At 51.3% G+C, this 22,882-nt stretch overlaps 2 protein-coding genes across 2 annotated transcripts; one reads left to right on the forward strand and one right to left on the reverse strand.

Annotated features, from left to right (window-relative positions):
* Positions 1-1,586: 1,586 nt before the first annotated feature.
* Positions 1,587-7,638, reverse strand: LOC149276315 (neuronal tyrosine-phosphorylated phosphoinositide-3-kinase adapter 1-like). The gene is made up of 6 exons (XM_089503717.1): positions 7,574-7,638; positions 6,950-7,230; positions 5,662-6,750; positions 3,441-3,623; positions 2,917-2,996; positions 1,587-1,838 (listed from the first exon to the last, which is right to left on the reverse strand). Exons 1-6 carry the CDS (start codon positions 7,636-7,638, stop codon positions 1,587-1,589), a joined length of 1,950 nt encoding a protein of 649 aa, XP_089359843.1.
* A 5,109-nt stretch (positions 7,639-12,747) lies between these two features.
* Positions 12,748-17,619, forward strand: LOC149276316 (TSC22 domain family protein 4-like). Its single transcript, XM_089503718.1, has 5 exons — positions 12,748-12,871; positions 15,171-15,652; positions 15,938-16,095; positions 16,818-16,869; positions 17,431-17,619. The coding sequence occupies exons 1-5, from the start codon at positions 12,748-12,750 to the stop codon at positions 17,617-17,619; spliced, it is 1,005 nt and encodes a 334-aa protein (XP_089359844.1).
* The last annotated feature ends 5,263 nt before the right edge of the window (positions 17,620-22,882 follow it).

Below are 22,882 nucleotides of genomic sequence, written 5' to 3' on the forward strand. Positions count from 1 at the left end.
AAAAAAATATTTTTTGAAAGCCAAGTACATTTAATAATAAAAAAAGAACATTAGTGATATTTATCATATAGTTTATATTCTTATGAAACATATCAATAATTTTACCTTCCATAAATAAATGCAAAAAAAAAATTAATATATAAAATAATATAAATGAAAATGTCCCACATAACATTCACATTTTCAAAAGAAATTGAAAGAATTTTAAAATAAGGCAAAAGGAGTCTATAGAAAATGTAAATAAATTACAATATAATTGGATTTTAAATAAGAAAATGAAATTACAGTCTTCACGTCCTTTCCGGTTCTTCCTATATATACAAAAAAAAAAGTTTATATACACGGATAAATATTTCAAATTTTTCTATTTCGGTTTCAGAAAATTACCCTAAGGATTCTTGTAGATGTTCATTTTTTTTTTTAATAAAAATGGTGATTTTACCAAAAATTTGTAAAATGGATTTACCCTTTTTTTAACAAATATTTGATCATTTTCCCACAGCAATCCCTAATATTTCTCCTACTTTGCTGGGTATGTCTGATGGGATGAGAGGACATTTTGTCTATAAGGTTATCTAGAAAGTGAGCACGACGAGGAAAACGCTCTTTAACCAACGCAAGGGACTAAGGCAAGTGACCTCACCCACTTACGGGGCAAAATGGCTCCCCTTCTCAACCTGGTAAAGGGTCGACGTTGGGATCCATTGGGAAACTGGGTCCTATCACACGTTTGACTAAGATCTAGGCTTTCCAACCTTGTCAACGCCCTTCCGAACCCTGCGCGATTTCAGAGCCCGAAAAGGTCTGCCTTCTTTCCCCATCAGAACCCTGTCTTGCTCTGCCTTGTCGGCGGTTGTGTGTCAGTGCAGAAGTCCTATGCCCTCCTGAACTTATTCCTTCCCGTAGTAATGGTCATCCCAATCTCAAGCTGGCAGGGCGACCCAATACTCACTCCATTAGCCGCTGGTTGTATTTGCTGAGCTTGTCAGCCATAATGTCTCCTTTTACCTCTACCACTCTTAGCTCATCCTGGGAAATCTCTCCAACATCACCCCTGGAAATTGTTTCCTCCTGTACTATGTCTTGGTTCCCATTGTGTTGCAGGACATCTGGCCTTCTCTATCGATGACCGGCCCGTCACCACTTGAAGAGCACCTTCTTTCTCCATGTTTGCCCTCAGTCCCCTTACTCTCAGCTGGCCAAAGCGACACCGTATCTCCTACACTCCGTACGTTTTTTACCTGCTGACCGTCATCACATTGACTCCACACACAAGATCCCAAGTCTGCCGCAGACAACTCACCTCATGCAGACGGTCACACATCATGTATAATTTCTTTAATTTCCTGCAGAACCTTACCAGTTCCTTGGTATCTCAGGCTCTACAATATAGTACCCCCCCATACCTCCCTATTGTCCTTGTAGGACATCTTTCACTCCCCGCAGTATGTATGTATGTACCCCTAACAATTGCCCCTTTCCCCTATGAAGCACCTTAACGCCTGTGCAGCTTATCTTCTGCCTGGCCCTCTTTAGCCTCAGGGTTTCGTCCAGCGTCCCTGGGAGGAGGGTAGGGGCAGATAACCTTAGATGGCAGTGTCCCACAGCACAGCCTGCTGTCGGTGGCATGGCGGAGTGCCCCCTTTGCGTCCCTCAGAGCCGCGACGCCAGCTGGGCAGGATGGGCAGGCTCTCCTGCTTGCACAATCCCCGTTCCGCCCTGGGCTGCCGCGACTTGATCTCATGGCAAAGGAAGCGCTTTCTCTCAATGACCTCCTGCAACTTCCCGTCGCGTTCTCGGCTACTGGTGGGCACCGGTGTAGATGGAGGAAGCACAGCCTGTCGAGGGAAAGAGGTGTGAGGTGTTGTAGGAAGCCAACAAAGTTCTGCTTCATTTTATTTGTTCCCTTTACAATGTGTGCCCCTTATGTAAAAGCTCCCAGGCTCTCCTCAAAACCTCCCCTTTCTGAAATGTTCTTATTTTTTCCTCCCGTCGAGAGTAATGATTTTCTTATTTCGGGGGGAAAAAGAACCTCTTCAGGTTTAAGGTATCCACCTACAAGAATCATTCAAGGTCAATTGAAGGATCTTTCGAAGCCTCAGCCATATGCTTCATGGTTATAGATGTTTAGGGAAATTTTTGTTTAACAGACGTGGAATCCACAGATTCCATCAATACAAACAGAAACATACGTTTGTAACGAAACCAGAAAAACTTTCAACGCCCCCCCCCCCAAGTCTCTTCATCACTGAAACCAACGTTCTTGGGAAACGCTTGGATCTGAAAACAGACTGACTGTTTTGGCCACACCAACCACTCCTTACCGTTAGCAAACCATAGCTCTCCTACAAAGGCCTATGTGATGGTCCTTCTGTGGATCTTCATCCACTGGTCCGGTACCAGGACACATCCAGAATCGCACACAGCAGAGAACCTGCTGCACTTAAATTCTCCACCTCACTTCAAGGACGCTTCCAGAATGGGACTTCCTACACCACTATACTCCAGTACCAGCGCGTATGAAGATCAAAGAACATCCTACCGTTGACCGCAATCTTCTTCTGGAAACCATTAAGGGGTTTGGGGATTTGTTGCATGTTTTTGCCTTGGTTTTTTTTTGGATTCACCTTCCATGGCATATCTTAAAAATTATGACTATTCCTAGATCATCCATCTTTCAGCAACAAACTCTCCTGTGGTGGGCTTTTAGTACCACCTCAAAGCCAACATTTGCCTTTCCCTCCTTCGTTGTCACTTCTCCCTCCCTATTTGCTTCTGCTGAGGGGTACAGGGCACCTACGAGAGCTTTCTTCAGCTTCTACCCTGTGCCAAAACTCACCTGAAATGTAAATTAACCCTCATTCATATCAGTCCATTCCGCTAAGGGTATAGCGTGCGTAGAAAAGTAATACGTACCTGGCTTTGCCTCTGGGTGGATGTTTGACGAACCCCGGAGGTGGACGCAGAGCGACCGAGGCGGTAACCTCCACCAAATTCTGTTAATACGTAGAAAATGAGAAAGGGTTACAATTGTGGAGGAGACTGTGAATTTGCAGTTGGTTTTAAGAGTCCGTGCGGAAAACTGCATCCAATCAGAACAACTTATTTCCGTGTCAACATGACCCATGGTAGAAAAGTGTGCGGATCCTAGAAACAACCACTAGAGGGCAGCAGACACCATGACAGGGAGTCTTCATGTGTCCTGAGATCCCCAAATTTTAACCATTTAATGGCCCATCACACACACCCTATCGCAGTGACTCGCTGATGGTGGGAAACCGTGATTGGTCAGGAGGTAAAGCTATTCTGTATTCAAGCAGGGAATCCAGCTGTGATATAGCAGGGAGATGCAGGACCCAGGACGGGTTATTATATAAATTAGCTCCATGGCGGGGCCCCGTATAAGGCATGTGATACCATTATGCCAGACTGCGTGTTACCTGTGTTTCTGTGGCACGCTGGGAAGGTCTGGCATGGCACAGGGACACTTGCCCTGCCGCGCATGATCGCACTGTCAAGGCTCTGTTGGCTCCGCACGGGGATCCCTGACCCCACTGGTGTGTGACTTCCCTTCTCTGGCCGACCAGGAGTCCCGTTCCACACCCGGGAGACGTCTGCCAGGGCTATGGAGAGATAACAGCAGCGTAGAGTGATACTGAGTATCCAGAAACAGAACAGAGCTGCACATCAATTCTCTGATCCCGCACCATCTGGGCACCGGGACCGCCATCGGGGGGGCATGCCGGTACTGCGTGGCCTCAGGGTTGGGCTGAGTGTAAACCCTAGAGATGGTTTGGGTGAAAATCCCGGCAGATCTGCGGTTTCTGAAATACTGAGACCGGCCCGTCTGGCACCAACAACCACCATGCCGCGTTCAAAGTCACTGAAATCTGCTTTCTGCCCCATTCTGATGCGCGGTTTGAACTTCAGAAAGTTGTCTTGACGGCGTCTACCTGCCTAAATGCATCGAGCTGCTGGCATGTGATTGGCCAATTAGCTATTTGTGTTAACGAGCAATGGAGCCGGTGTACCTAAAGTGGCAGGTGAGAGTGTGTATATATAAATATATGTAGAGGATGTTTACAGCGTTTATTTGTGGGAGGGGTCTTTATACCCCCCCCCCCGTTTCAGCATCCCCTCCTTCATGGCGTTACGTTTGCGTTATTCCCGCCGGCGCCCATCCTCAGTTCACTCGCCCCTCACTTTCTATATTCTCTCTTTCCTATCCCTCTTCCTTCTCCTTCCCGTGAGGCAGGGCCCTTTCCTACCTACCTAAAGGGGGCGTTCGGGGGTCTAAGCAACCTATGCAGACCCGCTGGGTGCATGTTTTACCCCTACCACAAATATATATGTATAGTGTAGGAATCCCTGTATAAAGTGGATATGGAGGGAAAAGGTGATCATTGTTGACCTTGGTTCTATGCGCCTACCCAGAATCCCTTGTGGTTGTGGCAGCACCATGAGATTTCTGAGGGAAAAACAAGTGTCTGGTGTCTGTAGATGAGTGTTTAATAATACTTCTACTACCCCCTATATATATATATGTATAGTGTATGTATAGAGTCAGTGTGTATATCATGTGTATATCATTATGTTGTGTGTGTGTTTATTGGTGTATGGTGTTAGCATGCCTGGGTAAGAGTGCATGGTGTTAGCGTGTGTGTTACAGCAAGTTATTAGTATTTGTGATTGATGTTAGCATGTGTGTGCCTGTCAGTGTATGGTGTTAGCCTGAGTGCGTGTGTTAGTATTTGGTGTTAGCGTGTGTGTGGGTGTCATGGGTAAACCTAGGGTTTCTGGCACCTGGGAGATCGAGAGGAAGAGCAGGCATGTTTGTGTAAGTGTAGGGTGTTACAGTGAGAGGGTGTTAGAGCTCCTGCGCTGTATAATAATACCGAGTATCTATACTCAACACCCCGCACTGTATAATGATAGCGAGTATCTATACTCAACACCGCGCGCTGTATAATGATAGCGAGTATCTATACTCAACACCCCGCGCTGTATAACGATACAGAGTATCTATACTCAACACACCACGCTGTATAACGATACCGAGTATCTATACTCAACACCCCGCGCTGTATAATAATACCGAGTATCTATACACCACAACCCGCTGTATAATAATACCGAGTATCTATACCCACCCCCCTGCGCCATATAATCTGAGCATCTATACCCAACACCCCGGGCGCTATAATGATACTGAGTATCTATACTAAACACCCCGCGCTATAATGCTCTGGAGCAGGTTGTAGTTGGTGGGGTGGGGGAGCTGTCCACACAGTCTGGTGCTGCAAAAGGAGGAGGGAGCTGTAGGCGTCTGCCGTCAGGGAAAGGGAGGACTCTGAAGCAGGCGCTGCCACCACTACAGCTACAGTGACCCAGAGGCAAGGAGTTTTTAACTGCCCCTTCCTCTGCGGGGTGACACAGGGAGCTGGGAGTCTGCCCCTCCCCCTACAGGGTGACATAGGGAGCTGGGAGTCTGTCCCTCCCCCTGCAGGGTGACACAGGGAGCTGGGAGTCTGCCCCTTCCCCTGCGGGGTGACACGGAGAGCTGGCAGTCTGCCCCTCCCCCTGCGGGGTGACACGGGGCGCTGGGAGTCTGCCCCTCCCCCTGCAGACATATCCAAGCAGTAAACTGTAAAAGTGACTCACGTTCCCCGGTCTGACTTCTCCTGCCACACGACATCCTTCTCTGTAACTCCCAAACACTCCCCGCTGCGTCTTCCTCCGCCGGGGTTCTTCCTCGTGGTTCCGTGGCCTGGACTCCTGCCGAGCCTCTCTTTACACTGTTCTCATAAGCCGGCGGCCTCCTGCCAGCAGGATACGTCCACACTGTGGGAGAAGCCTGCTCCCTCTGCCCCTGGTGGAGATGCGCTGATGGTGGACGGCTGGGCAATTGTGTCCCGGCCACACGAGACGTTGGGCAGATCAGACCGGCCAATACTGAGATCTCCCGCTCAGTCTTCTCTTCCACCTGAGCGGCTGGAAGCAGGGAATGAGTTACTTTAACAGAAGAGTAGACCATGGTGTATGAGAGGGCTTTGTCCCGTGTATGCCCATGAGGAATAGGCAACATTGATGCCCCTTTCTCCTGAAGGCATCCCGACCCTCGAGAAATTGGAGTTTCGGAGTCTGGCCTGCGCTGAGCCGATGTATGAGGAGGAAGAGGAGTCGAGTGACTACGTGCGCGACCAGATGGTGGCAGATGAATGGAAGCCATGGAAGCTGCATGTGGCAGCTCTTTGTGTGGGATGGGCAGCTTTGATGTGATGGGAGGTGCAGGTTTTGGAGTCTTGTGCCCCTTCCCGGTGGGAGCTCCTAGTAGTGCTGGGCGATGCTGCAACAGGTTTGGAAACGGTGGTGGAATGTCCACTTCTGGAGTCCTGGGAGGGGGAAGGCGACGTCGCTGTGGATGCCGCTGTTGGGATGGCTGCTCGTCCTGGTGCGGATATTTCATTTCCTCGTAGATGGCCTCCTCTTCACCATCTGATTCTTCCTCGGGAGGAGCTGGAGTGGGAGGCGGAGGAGGCCTCTGCCGAGAGGCGTTGCCCACCATTTCTATGTAGACGGGTTCCTCGGGTGAGGGAGAAGAGGGTCGGGTTGTTGGAGGGAACGCAGCAGATGAGGAAGCAGGGCGAGGGATGTAGGTCTCATCAAAGGAAGCAGACAGGTGCGTGTGAGGGCTTCGTTGAGGCTTCTGAGGGGGCATTCGGCGACAGTCAGAGGCACTTTTTAGGGACCCTGGAGAGGAGACATGAGACATTAGGACGTTTTGGACCACATGGATCATAACGGAGGTTCATGGGCAAGCGTGTCACGGACCGCAATTTGGCACCTCGAGGACCGCTATAGGGCCTAGACGATGCTTTGCAACTTCTACAGGAGCCACATAGTGGCAGGTCACCTCTACGAGGAGAATAGAGGCTGCAAGAACGCTTACCTTCCTTTCGGATCTTGCGCTCCTCGCGTTGGTTTCCATCTGCACCCAGGCTGAGTTTCGTACTGGGATTTCTCTTCGGTTTGGCTGGAGGTCTCCTGCCCGGTGGTCCAACTTCACTGCCGCTGTCATCAGGAGCACTTCCCACCGAGTGGCAGGAGAGGGATCTGGGTGCCAGAGCATTGGCACATGGTAAGGGCTCTCTCTCCTGTGAGGCAGGCATTGTCATAAAGCCCATACGAAAGTGCCGACGGAACGAGGTCATGTCGCGTACCTTACCCGAGCTGGGAACGGAGAAACACAACAAGTAAAATACTGTCCTGATCCCGAGTCCTCCATCTTTCACTCTTCGTTGGACTTTCTGCCTATGACTTACTACTTCATATATATCCGCTTTCTGCCACCATCTCCAGAAGGGGATTATGATTACCGTCCAGAGACGGGCCACACGCTATTTGGTTATAAGGTTGTCTGGTTGACCCACACCTGTTCTTGCCATATAAACCACAAGACTGGCCCATTAATATCGACCAAACCAAGTGACAACCTGAGGGGCCAAGCTGGTTGGAACATGAAGTCCGACTCAATGTCCAGCCATTTAAACCCTAGGGCTGGCTCGGATCTTACCTTTTCTTTGGCTCCTCCTCTTTCTGCTTCCACTCCACCCTACTCTTCCTGTACAACAGGTTCATGGCTCCGCCCTTTTCAATACCAAATATGGTCACAATGTCAGAGGAGCCGGTTGTCATCTTCTGGGGCGAGACCACTGGATCCTCGTGGAAGGAGAGACTGCAGAGAGAGAGAGAGAGTGGAATGTGGAACGTTATCCGGTGAGACCTAATGACAATAATGGGATTTAAACGCTAATATGGTGTCAACCACAAATGTTCTCACCTTGAGCTCCCTCGGTTTGGCGGTGTCACCACCCAGCCATCCCCGTTGATGCTGCATTTGGGTTAGAACCTCGTATCAAGCTCCTTATGACTACTTTACGCCCTAAAACTGCTATCCAAGAGATCGAACCCAGTTTTTGGCCTTATTCCAAGGATTTTAGTTAAAAAAAAAAGTCCTCTTGTATCCTATGGTGGAAGGTAGACACTCGTTTGACCACAATATACAATATACGCAATGGGTGAAAGTTTTTGCCAAATACAGAAGTAGCCCAAAAATACCCAATCCAATCCGGATTGCGAGATTGGCATTCCTCCAGAGGTTTCTTTAAATTATTTTAGAAAAAAAGCCCTTTTTTTAAGGAATTTTGGATTTTTATTGGAAGGAGGTGTTATGGAGGTTCGCCTTGTTTTTTGTCTTTCTGTGGAAAGTCGGTGAGTTGGTGTTCATTGCGTCTCGGCCCTCGTGGTAAAACGCAGAGATGTAGGTTCTTGGTGAAGGCCAGCTCCTCATGCTTTTTTTTTCTGGAGGTGTTAGGCCATAAAATGCCAAAGTCTAACACCGTCGAGGCTTTTGGGTAAAAATAATGTGACCAACCCCAATCGTGTTACAAAAGGTTCTAATCCATTGTATGACCTTTGACCTTCTTCCAATGTATAGAAGTATTCCTTCCCGTTGATGAATCCGACGACCTGCGCAGGTACATGGATGGGAATCCTGGAGATGACGTTATGGGTTCTCCTTAGGGGGCTGGGGGCTTACAGTTTGCCATCTGTAGGGCGTCCGAGCCGTCTTCTCCTCGAAGGACTCCATAGCAAGGCTTCCATGAGGAACCTTAAGCCGGTCTAATATGTCTTCTGCAGAAGGTCCTGTTCATAACAGCGTAAGGTCTGGAAAGATGGAAGACATGTTTGAGAGTCCTAGAGGGAGAGGTCACAGAAGACAAGCGAGCAATTATCAAGACGAGATTCACCCAAGCATGTCACCGGTCACCAGGGAATGGGTTCATGTAGCCTGGCAGTTAGCACTGAAAGGGTTAATATCTACTGGAGGTTTGTCAGTGCAACGGTTAGGCAACGGGGGAGGGGAATGGGTTAAGTGTTGATGGGGGGGCTGGTGGTGAAATAGTTAATTCCAGTTATAATCCGGATAGCGAATGGTTAAAACGTCACCAGGTGCCGGTTGGGTTAATACATTAGTGGACATCACATGTCCCGTATGACGGATACGTGTTGACATACAGCATGGCACGCTCCACGAACGGCTGTGTCAGGCTCCCGTATTATCACACGCCTGGCCCCCCGTAGGGTAACACACGGTGTTAGAGCGTGTCCGTGTGCGTGATGTGTTTACACATCCAGTTTCCCGACGTGGCGAGTAAACGTGAATTAGAACACAGACACGGCAGCGTGCAGGGCACACACGTATGATATATGTGCTGGTATAATTGCACCTGCCATGTATGTCCGTCTCTCGTGTACGCAGGGGCCTGGGTTCCGCAGAAACGTAAATGTGTTCGGTGAAAGCGTGTGCTGGAGACACGGAGGGGGTCGTATGTTTACACGGAATTATTATACGCGTGTTTTGGTGTGTTGCGTGTGCAGGAGTGTATCGTATTTCTAATGACGTGTGTGAAATGCGTGTGTCGGTGTGTCACCTGCGTGTCCGTGTCAGGTTATTGGGGCAGGAGGATTCAGGGGCCATTAATAGACCCCTGGGCCCCCCCCACTGACGCTGCCCTCCGTCTGTCTGTCCATCCATTCAGTGGCGTTCCTCCCCGTCCCCCCATCTTACCTCCGGTACCGGCAGGCGGAGAGATGGCAGGCTGGATGCGAGGGAGATGGCTGGATGTGTGAGGGGAGGGAGCAAGGAGCGAGGAGGGAGGAGGGGAGGCATCCTGCACACTGCGGCTGTGTGAGGTGTATGCATAATGTGTGTGTGACACGGACAAACAACACAACGCGTGCGACACGGACAACCAACACAATGCCCAGCGCTGTATAAAGTAATAACCCCCCCCCGCTGTATACAGTAATATAACCCCCAGTGCTGTATACAGTAATATAACCCCCAGCGCTGTATACAGTAATATAACCCCCCAGCGCTGTATACAGTAATATAACCCCCAGCGCTGTATACAGTAATATAACCCCCCAGCGCTGTATACAGTAATATAACCCCCAGCGCTGTATACAGTAATATAACCCCCCAGCGCTGTATACAGTAATATAACCCCCCAGCGCTGTATACAGTAATATAACCCCCAGTGCTGTATACAGTAATATAACCCCCAGCGCTGTATACAGTAATATAACCCCCCAGCGCTGTATACAGTAATATAACCCCCCAGCGCTGTATACAGTAATATAACCCCCCCAGCGCTGTATACAGTAATATAACCCCCCAGCGCTGTATACAGTAATATAACCCCCAGCGCTGTATACAGTAATATAACCCCCAGCGCTGTATATAGTACTATAACCCCCCAGCGCTGTATACAGTAATATAACCCCCCAGCGCTGTATACAGTAATATAACCCCCCAGCGCTGTATACAGTAATATAACCCCCAGCGCTGTATACAGTAATATAACCCCCCAGCGCTGTATACAGTAATATAACCCCCAGCGCTGTATACAGTAATATAACCCCCAGCGCTGTATATAGTACTATAACCCCCCAGCGCTGTATACAGTAATATAACCCCCCAGCGCTGTATACAGTAATATAACCCCCCAGCGCTGTATACAGTAATATAACCCCCAGCGCTGTATACAGTAATATAACCCCCAGCGCTGTATACAGTAATAACCCCCAGCGCTGTATACAGTAATATAACCCCCAGCGCTGTATACAGTAATATAACCCCCAGCGCTGTATACAGTAATAACCCCCAGCGCTGTATACAGTAATGTCGGTCGGTGACAGAAACCTGGTTTTAACTCATTTTCTCCCAATAAACTCCCTTTATCTGCAGACCTGGAGCCGCCGTTGCTGTCGGTCATGTGATATGTTGAGTGACTTTCTCGGCTCTGTCACCACACTAAGCTGATGCTTTATGGCAAGTCCCTTCCTCCATAGACTTTCATTAGTCAGTGAGTGCGACTGGGTGGTTAAGACTGAGCCATTCTATTATTCCCCACAGGCAGTATGATAAGGGGTCGGGGGTTTAGTAGATCGGGGCTCAGAGCGAGAATCATACAAATGGCTGATATGCAGCTGCCTGAAAGCATTCTATTATATTATGTATATAAGTGGTATATCTACCACTTCCGCTGGGAGGCTGTTCCACTTATCTACCCCCTCTCAGTAAAGTAAATGTGACACAATTTGGTTTGAGTGGACATTTAAAAAAATATTATTATGATTATTGTTATTATTTTTTTTTACTAAAATATTATTCTGATCATTATTTATTTATTACATGTTTTATTGGGTGGAAGGGAGTTATAGAGTGGGGGGGCACCTGTGACATCACAATCTCTGATACCCGCAATCAGCTCCATGGGTCGATTATTGCCTGAAGACGGTGATCAGGACTTCATTTAGCTTTTTTGTTTTTCACGTTGGAGACGCTGCGTCCTGAAATGCGATTGGCTCCTGGGGTCCGCTTTGCCAGCCACCTATCACACAGGCTGAGCGCTGAAAGGGTTAATGGATTGGCATATATCGTGGTGCCATCTTTGCGCGCGCTGCGGTTCCCGTGGCCTGCAGGCAGAATTACCCGGTTAACGGAAGTTTAATTGCCCATGAATTCTATAGAAGGCCCATAATGGGTTAAAAGTACATTATGTATCAGAAAAAAGGATACTTTTAGTAACAAACGACAATCTTTTTTCACCAAGTTTCAGCTCCTGAACGTTATTTCCCTGTTTTTGGTCAAATTAACACATCACAAAAATACATAATTATTTATTACATTTGGATTTTTCTGCTTTCTCGTGACATTTTGTGCCCCCTGGTGGCCTGGTACAGATACTACAGGCCCGTGTCCCGGCCCGTGGGGCGTTATATCCGTCACGTGACCCACGGATCCGACCCGCGTCTGCAATAGAAACCCAGAACCTGCCGGCAGATCGGCCCCATCTGGCCCCCGTCTGTAACGACTCCAACCTTACTCAGTCTTAGATTCAGGAGCCGTATGTCTATCCCGTGCATGGTTAATCCCCTCGCTGTATTACCCTCTACCACTTCTGCAGGGAGGCTGATCCACTTACCTACCACTCTCAATTAAGTAAAAATCAGTTCTGTGAATATTGTTTCTATACGGGGAAGGAGAGAGGGGCAATCGGGACTGGAGAGAGACAGGGACACTTGGCAGGTATGTAATGGAGAAGAGCTGATCCCGAGGAGCACGTTGTCAGGATCCCTGAGGGGTGGAGTGGATCCGGGAATATCCGGGGTCAGGCAGGTCAGGTGGACATTAATCGCGATCCCCAGAATAGGGTCAAGGGCAATTAACCCAACATTGCCCATAAAAGGCCTCCGGGCGCAGCCCAGCGCAGCGCCCCCTGAACCTGCCATGGCTGGGGGGCAATTATTTGTATGACTCTCTGCTTCCTACTGGGGCAGTTTGTTCGCAGCAGCCCAGTTACCCCAGGGCTAGGCAGCCCACCACTGACACCGTGAACATGCTACACATCAGGAACACGCTACACGTGACTCTGCTGCTGATCTGGTTTTTGACCTCTGCAGCCCGTTCTACCAACTTCACCTGTTCCCAGATCTCAGCCCCGTGACTCCACGTCCACTCCGAGGCTTCTCCCCAGCTGGGTTTGGGGTAGAGTTACCTCTGGGGGGGGAGAGTCGGAGGCTAAGATGGAAGGAAGTTTTACTTTACTGAGAGGGAGGTAGATAAGTGGAACAGCCTCCCAGCAGAAGCGGTAGAGGTTACAGATACTCGTCAGCACTATGCAGCGCGGTGGATTACAGACACCCGACATCGCTGTCAGACACCCGGCCGCGCTACGCGGCAGCGCTGTGAGAAACCCGGCAGAGTTGTGCGCGCGGCGGGTTACAGATACTCGGCAGCGCTGTGAGATACCCGGCAGCACTATGTATGCGCGCGGCGGGTTACAGATACTCGGCAGCGCTGTGAGATACTCGGCAGCACTATGTATGCGCGCGGCGGGTTACAGATACTCGGCAGCGCTGTGAGATACCCGGCAGCACTATGTATGCGCGCGGCGGGTTACAGATACTCGGCAGCGCTGTGAGATACCCGGCAGCACTATGTATGCGCGCGGCGGGTTACAGATACTCGGCAGCGCTGTGAGATACCCGGCAGCACTATGTATGCGCGCGGCGGGTTACAGATACTCGGCAGCGCTGTGAGATACCCGGCAGCACTATGTATGCGCGCGGCGGGTTACAGATACTCGGCAGCGCTGTGAGATACTCGGCAGAGTTGTGCGCGCGGCGGGTTACAGATACTCGGCAGCGCTGTGAGATACCCGGCAGCACTATGTATGCGCGCGGCGGGTTACAGATACTCGGCAGCGCTGTGAGATACCCGGCAGCACTATGTATGCGCGCGGCGGGTTACAGATACTCGGCAGCTCTGTGAGATACTCGGCAGAGTTGTGCGCGCGGCGGGTTACAGATACTCGGCAGCTCTGTGAGATACTCGGCAGAGTTGTGCGCGCGGCGGGTTACAGATACTCGGCAGCTCTGTGAGATACTCGGCAGAGTTGTGCGCGCGGCGGGTTACAGATACTCGGCAGCGCTGTGAGATACCCGGCAGTACTATGTATGCGCGCGGCGGGTTACAGATACTCGGCAGCTCTGTGAGATACTCGGCAGAGTTGTGCGCGCGGCGGGTTACAGATACTCGGCAGCGCTGTGCGTGCGCGGCGGGTGCATCCTGACAGTCGCGGGGAGGAGGCTTCACAGTGAAGCTGTTGAGAAGTTGCCAATATATACAGAGTGAGAAATGGGGGGAAGAGAAGGAGAAAGTGAGAAGGGGGAGGGGGGAGAAACAGGGGAGGGAGGCAGAGAGAGGAATGGAGAGAGAGGAGTGGAGGACAGAAGAAAGGAGGGGAGAAGGAGAGAGAAGGAAGCAGAGAGGGGGACAGACAGACAGAAGAGGCAGGACTTCCTGACAGAAGAAATGTCAACAGGCTAAGGGGGTAACAAGGAAGAGACGGCAGAGAGACAGCGAGAAAAAGTTAGGGAGACAGAAAGAGAGAGAGAGACAGAGGAGAGAGACAGACAGAGGAGAGAGAAGAGAGAGAAGAGAGGGAGACAGAGGAGACAGGAGAGAGAGAGAGGATAGACAGAGGAGAGAGAGACAGGAGAGAGGGAGAGAAGAGAGGGAGACAGAGAGACAGAGGAGAGAGAGAGGATAGACAGAGGAGAGAGAGACAGGAGTGAGGGACAGGAGAGAAAGAGAAGAGAGGGAGACAGAGAGACAGAGGAGAGACTGCAGTGAGAGAAAGGAGTGGAGCTTTAAGGAGAAAGTGATAGAATGTGCTAAGAAAGTGGGAGAGTGAAGGAGTGCAGCGAGAGGGATTGAAGGAGTGCAGCGAGAGGGAGTGAAGGGCGCACGCAGGGTGAGTGTGAGTGTTGCTTGAGGGAATCTGCCCTCCTCCCCGCTCAGCCCTACAGCCCTGGGGTAAAAGGAGCCCCGGAGGGCAGGAGGTGAGAATCCAGCACTCCGTTCTCGATTGGTGGCATAGGGGTAATCGCGTCCCATAGGGGTAATGTGCTGGGGCAGAAGTGCTGCGCAGAATGGGTGATATGGGGCGGGCTGCTGGGGGGCAGTATGGGGCGTTTGGGGTAAACAGAGTGATCTGGGGTGTGGTGCTGGGGGCAGGATGGGGCGTTTGGGGTAAACAGAGTGATCTGGGGCGTGGTGCTGGGGGCAGTATGGCGAGGTGCAGATCGAAAGGCCGCTTTATTATTTGGGGGTCCGGGGGATATTTCTGGGGCACGTCCCCTGAAGTTACCCCGGTCTGTGGACAGAAACATCTGCTGGGCCGTATATTTTCTTAGCTGGGATTTTTGTTGGTGGCCATTAGCGGGGGGCCCCACGGGGTCCGGGGGTTTAGGAGGCCAAGGGGTTTCCCTGTTTTTGTTCCTCTCCGCGTTCCAGATTTATGTTCTATGTAAGAATCCTCAAAAACCAAAGGTTTGGCCAGCTTTACCACCTCTGGGGCAAACACCGTCAGAGCTGGTGTGTGGGGGAGGGACACTGAGCTGACACTGTGGGGGAGGGTGCCACTATGTAGGTGATGTGTGGCGGGCCCTGGACGGGGAGCTTTGGGGGTGGTGGTACTTGGGGGTTGTGGCGCCCCCCGGTTTCGAGGCTGTGATTTGTGTCCTTGTATTTGCAGGCGGTGGGATCTGCCCTCTCCACCCCGTGACGGATGCCCCGGAGCACCTGCCCCTCTCCAGGTGCCATCCGTCTGCCATGAGCGTAGGCAAGAAGCGCAGCGGCTTTCAGATTACCAGCGTTACCAACGACTACCAGCCCTCCTCCCCTGAGGAGCTCCATCTCCCCACTTTGTCCCCCAATGGGCCCCGCTCCCCACCACCCTCACGCTTCCGAGTGGTCCGCCTGGACCATGACCCCATGGGAGGAGGTCGAAGGTACCAGAGGGGGCGCTGGACGTGTGTGGACTTTTACCACCCTGAGGTGGGAGGGCAGCAGCGGGCAGGGGCAGGGCACTCTTTGGACTCAGGACTGTCACGTGCCACCCCAATCCGCTCCCCCCATTTACTGCCCCCAGGAGCTGGCGGGAAGGCACAGCAAGTTCCACGGTCACAGGGGGCCCCTGTGCTTGGAGTAACCACAGAAAAAGGGACTGGAGCGCAGGTGAGAAACGGCACCGGGGCAAATAAACAGCCCCGGGAGGCAATTATTATCCACGGCTTTCAGTTACTAAAATACCCCCAATTTCTGCATCTCGCAATCTAGCTTTGGCTCCTAAACCTGCTGTCACCCCAAAGCGTCTCTCCCAGCGTCACCCCAAAGTGGGAGGAGCAGACTCCCAGCTCCCTGTGTCGGCCCACAGGGGGAGCGGCAGACTCCCAGCTCCCTGTGTCGCCCCACAGGGGGAGGGGCAGACTGACTGATATGTTAAATCTTGTTTTGTTGCAGCTCTCTCCTCCTCCAGAGCCCACGTCTCGCCCGCCGTCTCCTGCCCCCGCGCTGCGGAGTGATTCTCGCCCCGGCCGGCCCGTTTCTGATGTTTTCAGTGAACGTCTCATTCTGGCGCGATCCGTTTTTGGTCTTGGGGAAGAAAGTGATCACGACAGGTACTATTACTGCCCCCTGCGGGTGTTGGGGGGGGGGGCGGCCCCTGCGGGTGTTAGGGGGGTAGCCCCTCTGCCCCTGCGGGTGTTGGGGGGGTAGCTCCTCTGCCCCTGCGGGTGTTGGGGGGGTAGCCCCTCTGCCCCTGCGGGTGTTGGGGGGGGGGCACAATCTCCACACTCTGGTGGGGAATGTAAGGTGGGAATTTCACACAAACGCTAAACAAACACCGGCTACCGGCACGTACTACTCTGTGCATACCACCCAAGTATCCCGATGTACGAGGGACAGTCCCCCAGAGCCCTGTCCTCCCCCGATGCCCCTCTCTCCCCTCCCCTGATGCCCCTCTGTCCTCCCCCTGATGCCCCTCTCTCCTCCCCCGATGCCCCTCTCTCCCCTCCCCTGATGCCCCTCTCTCCTCCCCTGATGCCCCTCTCCCCTCCCCTGATGCCCCTCTTTTCTAGGAGGTCAGAATGTTTGCTGGGTATCGCAGGGTTCTACAGCCCTAAAAGCCCCGATAATGTGTATAGAAACAGCAGGAAACGGCTCTATAAATTAACCCGTTATTCTCCTTCTAATAGCCCCGCCCCAGTCACCCCTCAAACTACACCCCCTCAAACAAAAGTGCCCCTCTGTGGCCATTTGGAGGGGCTCCTTTGCCCGACAACAGACTGAGGGGCAAAATCAGGGGACTTCATTCTTTTTCTCAAACTCTGTCTCCCCCCAGCGGCTCCAGTAACAGCCTCATCGCGATAGACAACAAGATTGAGCAAGCCATGGTGAGTACAACCGGACTGCACTACCGCGTCACTACAACCCCACACACAGCTCTGTCACTGCCCCTCCATCCTGCCCCGCAGCCCCCTCTGCTATTCCTATACTAACCCCGCACACACAGCTCTGTCACTGCCCCTCCATCCTGCCCCGCAGCCCTCTCTGCTATTCCTATACTAACCCCCCACACACACAGCTCTGTCACTGCCCCTCCATCCTGCCCCGCAGCCCTCTCTGCTATTCCTGTACTAACCCCGCACACACACAGCTCTGTCACTGCCCCTCCATCCTGCCCCGCAGCCCTCTCTGCTATTCCTATACTAACCCCACACACACACAGCTCTGTCACTGCCCCTCCATCCTGCCCCGCAGCCCTCTCTGCTATTCCTATACTAACCCCCCCCGCACACAGCTCTGTCACTGCCCCTCCATCCTGCCCCGCAGCCCTCTCTGCTATTCCTATACTAACCCCCCGCACACAGCTCTGTCACTGCCCCTCCGTCCTGTACTCCCATACCTCCCCCTTGTTCCTCCCCATGTAACTTTTTCTGTTTTCCCCCTCTTAGGACTTAGTTAAAACTCACCTTCTCTTTGCTGTCCGCGAGGAGGTCGAGATATTAAAGGAGCAGATAAAAGACCTCACGGAGCGGAACAGTCTCTTGGAGCATGAGAACAGTCTCTTGCGCTCTCTCTCTACACCCCAGCAGCTGTCTGAAATGCAGTCTCGCATCCAGGCTTCTAGGAAGGGTCTCTGAACTCTCCAATCCGTGTAGAGAATGTACCCCAGGGTCACTAAAGTGTTTGCCCCTTCCTAACATCAGAGGGGCAGACAGCACGGAGTTCTTCCAACCCTGTGCCAGCGGCGCTACCGAGGCCGGGAAGAGGATGTCTGTCGGAGAAAAAGAAAGTGTCGGACACCGGAGGGGCAGATGTCGGGCAGACTGGGGGTATCTTCCACTTTAACCAAACCGATTAACTCTGAGTGTTTAATTAATCCAATTAATGATGATGACGATGTGAATTACGGACACTGCCCGGTCGCCGCGTCCTACACCCTATCGATGAGCTGCTTTATAACCTTTATGAAGCCACGTACCTGTGGGGCCCGAAAAAGGAGGGGGACAGCAACTCAGTAGGGGGCAGATTGGGGACTATTCAATCAGGGGTAGGGGCTGTATGGTCGGGGTATGTGTTAGATGGGGGGCTGTATGGTCGGGGTATGGGTTAGATGGGGGGCTGTATGGTCGGGGTATGGGTTAGATGGGGGGATGTATGGTCGGGGGAAGAGTTAGATGGGGGGGCTGTATGGTCGGGGGAGAGGTTAGATGGGGGGCTGTATGGTCGGGGTATGGGTTAGATGGGGGGCTGTATGGTCGGGGTATGGGTTAGATGGGGGGGATGTATGGTCGGGGGAAGAGTTAGATGGGGGGACTGTATGGTCGGGGGAGAGGTTAGATGGGGGGGCTGTATGGTCGGGGTATGGGTTAGATGGGGGGCTTTATGGTCGGGGTATGGGTTAGATGGGGGGATGTATGGTCGGGGGAAGAGTTAGATGGGGGGGCTGTATGGTCGGGGGAGAGGTTAGTTGGGGGGCTGTATGGTCGGGGGAGAGGTTAGTTGGGGGGCTGTATGGTTGGGGTATGGGTTAGATGGGGGGCTGTATGGTCGGGGGAGAGGTTAGAAGGGGGGCTGTATGGTTGGAGTATGGGTTAGATGGGGGGGCTGTATGGTCGGGGTATGGGTTAGATGTGGGGCTTTATGGTCGGGGTATGGGTTAGATGGGGGGATGTATGGTCGGGGGAAGAGTTAGATGGGGGGCTGTATGGTCGGGGGAGAGGTTAGTTGGGGGGCTGTATGGTCGGGGTATGGATTAGATGGGGGGCTGTATGGTCCGAGGAGAGGTTAGATGGGGGGCTGTATGGTTGGGGTACGACACCCCTCCTGAATATTCGTAGATGCTGCTTGATTAGAATGTATTATGCGGGGGGCTCCGGAGGGGCTGGGTTTACATAACATTGGCTGCCATCTTGGATGCTACGAGCGCGGGGGCAGGGGGTGGAACTGGCTCCGGTCTTACGGTGAGATTCCGCGGTCGTGTTACAAGGTACTACAAGTGTCAGTTGGTTTACCACGCGAGGAACGTGGCTCCGCTCCGGGGTTGGCCACTGTGAATACAAATGAATATACTATAACTCTACTGATAAAGTATTTTTTTACCCCATTGCCTCTTTTTTTCATGGTGAACGTGAAGAGCATCCCACCCAACCGTAGTAGTCCACCGGTCCACATGCGTCGAGAAAAGGGACATATATTCTAATATTATTAGAATAATATTATTAATATTCCCCCGCCCCATAACTCCCATAGTTGATGGATCTAGAAGGGTCTCCAGAGGAAACCCCCCCCAGGTGCTAACGAGTTGGGTTACCTCGGTGCAGCGTCAAACCCCCCCCCCCCCCCGTAGAGGTCACAGTGAAGGACTTCCTGTTGGATGGGGTCGGGCTGCCGCCATCAGTCATCGATAGCGGTGATTACTCCTCCATGGCCTGGAACGTTTCTGGAGGAACGTGTTCCTCAGCTGCATTCCTCATCCGCCTCTGGGCCGAGGGCCAGGAAACACTCCGGAGCTTGGATCCAAACGCTCCCACGGTCCCAGCCCACGAAAAACACGATATCCTGACTACCGGGTCTGGTGACAAGACACACGGCATGCGCCAGCCCCGCATCTCGTTAGCCCCGTGGGTCTCCTCATAGCTGATGGACCAGGGCATTAACCGCCCACGTTGGGTTTGAGACCCTCACCGAGCAGGGGGTTCTCGATTCAACGAGCCAATCAAAAGAGAGTCACAGGAGAGGCAGCAAAAGGCAAGCACGAAAGAAGTCTGCAGTGCCTGGCTGTGATGAGCTTCTGCCGTGGCAATAACAGCGATTGATATAATGGGATACGGGGTGTATAGGAGACAGGAGTCAGCGCACGCCGGGCTGTGATTGGGGGATGATTCCTGTGAAAGCAGAAGCACCAGGTGGTTTATGATCTGCCGCCCAGAGTTGGAGGTGCCCCAACGCCTCATTCGATATGACCAAGCAATGGAAATATAAACGCGTTGAGACAATAGAGGAGTTATTTGCAGCGGCGTCCCGGCGGCCGCCGCACACACGGGGCCTTTGTCTCGCTTTTAGTGAACAAATCCATTGTTTTTCCACCCCGTTCAGGTCTAATTAACAAAGTCCTGTCCTCTCAGCCATTTTGTCTTCCTGCAACCATATGTCCCGGTCCTGTGTAATAATAATACCCGCCAATAATAGTGCATTTAGAGCACTGCCCCCACTGCCCCGGGGTAGGCAGCAGCCGGGCCTGCACTGTGGCCCTTTATAGGGATTGGGGTGAAGGACGGCCTCCCATGGGGCAGAGCTGCCACCCAGAGCCGGCACTGGGGCATCCGGGCAAAACCCCAAAAAACCCACAGACTCCGCTGCTTGGTGTTCTTTAATGGGGCTCCTTCTACCGGGGGGCTGCGGGGGGCATTAGGCTGTCCCTTTAATACAGAGTCACTGGGTGGCTGCGGGGGGCATTAGGCCCATCCCTTTAATGTTTTCACAAGCTGAACACTGAAGTCTGGCAGGGATCCGCCTCCCTGCTGCTAACACAACACTCTGTACCGAAAAGAGGGGATTCCAGCCAAATATCTCCGGGCGACACTCAGAGCAACGAACACAAAATCCCCCCGCAAACAACACACCTCACAGCACGACACGACACGGGCGCATCGGGGGCGGAGCTATCTGCGGACCGCCCACCACGGAGACACGGGGAATACCCCCTAACCCCCCCTGCACCTAATAACCCCTCACCTGGGCAAATTCCTGGGGGGATTCTCACTGTGGGCTTCATTAATATCGCCCTCATACTCCGCAGCGCTGTACAACGTGTTATTATTATTTATATATCGCCGTCATACTCCGCAGCGCTGTACAATGTGTGTTATTATTATTTATATATCGCCGTCATACTCCGCAGCGCTGTACAATGTGTGTTATTATTATTTATATATCGCCGTCATACTCCGCAGCGCTGTACAATGTGTTATTATTATTTATATATCGCCGTCATACTCCGCAGCGCTGTACAATGTGTGTTATTATTATTTATATATCGCCGTCATACTCCGCAGCGCTGTACAATGTGTTATTATTATTTATATATCGCCGTCATACTCCGCAGCGCTGTACAATGTGTGTTATTATTATTTATATATCGCCATCGTACTCCGCAGCGCTGTACAATGTGTTATTATTATTTATATATCGCCATCATACTCCGCAGCGCTGTACAATGTGTGTTATTATTATTATTTATATATCGCCGTCATACTCCGCAGCGCTGTACAATGTGTGTTATTATTATTACTATTTATATATCGCCGTCATACTCCGCAGCGCTGTACAATGTGTGTTATTATTATTTATATATCGCCGTCATACTCTGCAGCGCTGTACATTGTGTTATTATTATTTATATATCGCCGTCAAACTCCGCAGCGCTGTACAATGTGTGCTATTATTATTATTTATATATCGCCGTCATACTCCGCAGCGCTGTACAATGTGTGTTATTATTATTATTTATATGTCGCCGTCATACTCCGCAGCGCTGTAGAATGTGTGTTATTATTTATATATCGCCGTCATACTCCGCAGCGCTGTACAATGTGTTATTATTATTATTTATATATCGCCGTCATACTCCGCAGCGCTGTACAATGTGTTATTATTATTATTTATATATCGCCGTCATACTCCGCAGCGCTGTACAATGTGTGTTATTATTTATATATCGCCGTCATACTCCGCAGCGCTGTACAATGTTATTATTATTTATATATCGCCATCATACTCCGCAGCGCTGTACAATGTGTGTTATTATTATTTATATATCGCCGTCATACTCCGCGGCGCTGTACAATGTGTTATTATTATTTATATATCACCGTCATACTCCGCAGCGCTGTACAATGTGTGTTATTATTATTTATATCGCCGTCATACTCCGCAGCGCTGTACAATGTGTGTTATTATTATTTATATATCGCCGTCATACTCCGCAGCGCTGTGCAATGTGTGTTATTATTTATATATCGCCGTCATACTCCGCAGCGCTGTACAATGTGTGTTATTATTATTATTTATATATCGCCGTCATACTCCGCAGCGCTGTACAATGTGTGTTATTTTATATATATATATATATATATGTTTCCCCCGAGATCCCGACCAGCGTCTGTCTGTCAGGTGTCCCCATCGCTCATAGATTGCAAGCTCCTAGGAGCAGGGCCCGCTTTACATTTCTGTACCGATACGTCTTATGGTTTTCCATGTTATTGCTCATTTTGTACGTTGCCGGTTTTAATGTTATTGTTAATAATAGGTCTCTGTCACCATATCAATAAATGTAGTAATAATAATAATAATGATGATGACGTCACTATGATCTGTATTTCATCTTAAATATTGTGCTCTTTAGTTTATATAGAACTATTCTTCCATGTGGCTCCTAAAGGCCCAGAGCCCCCTGTGGCCGGAAATTCACCAGAGGGGCCCTTGTTGTCCCACTCCGATGAGTGTAGACTTTTTGACGCCTTGGCCGCCATGTGTGTTACTGGCATGGGGGGGTATGGCGGTCCATATCTTTGCAATAACCGGTGTAATGCCGCTGGCCAGCCCCCCACCCCGAGCACGCTACTACTACATATCGATTCATACAGGAATATCTCCACGTTTCACGCTTCCAGCGGCACTGCTGCCCTTATCAAAGATGGCGGACGGAATCCCAAAGCTCCACTTTCCCCCGCCACGGGAAGGAAGTGACTTAAGGAACCGCGTTCCGGTTCCTGTTGTGTGCACCGCGGCCTCGAAGAAGGGAGGAAGTCGATCTCGGCAGATACAATGTAATGAGAGGGCTATACCGAGGCAGAAACCGTGATACCGGGGAGATAGGAAGTATAATGGAGGGGGGGTTGA

This window comes from Sceloporus occidentalis, unplaced genomic scaffold (assembly GCF_023333645.1).
Source record: "Sceloporus occidentalis isolate IW3139 unplaced genomic scaffold, rSceOcc1.0.p SCAF_242, whole genome shotgun sequence".
NCBI classification, from domain to species: domain Eukaryota; kingdom Metazoa; phylum Chordata; class Lepidosauria; order Squamata; family Phrynosomatidae; genus Sceloporus; species Sceloporus occidentalis.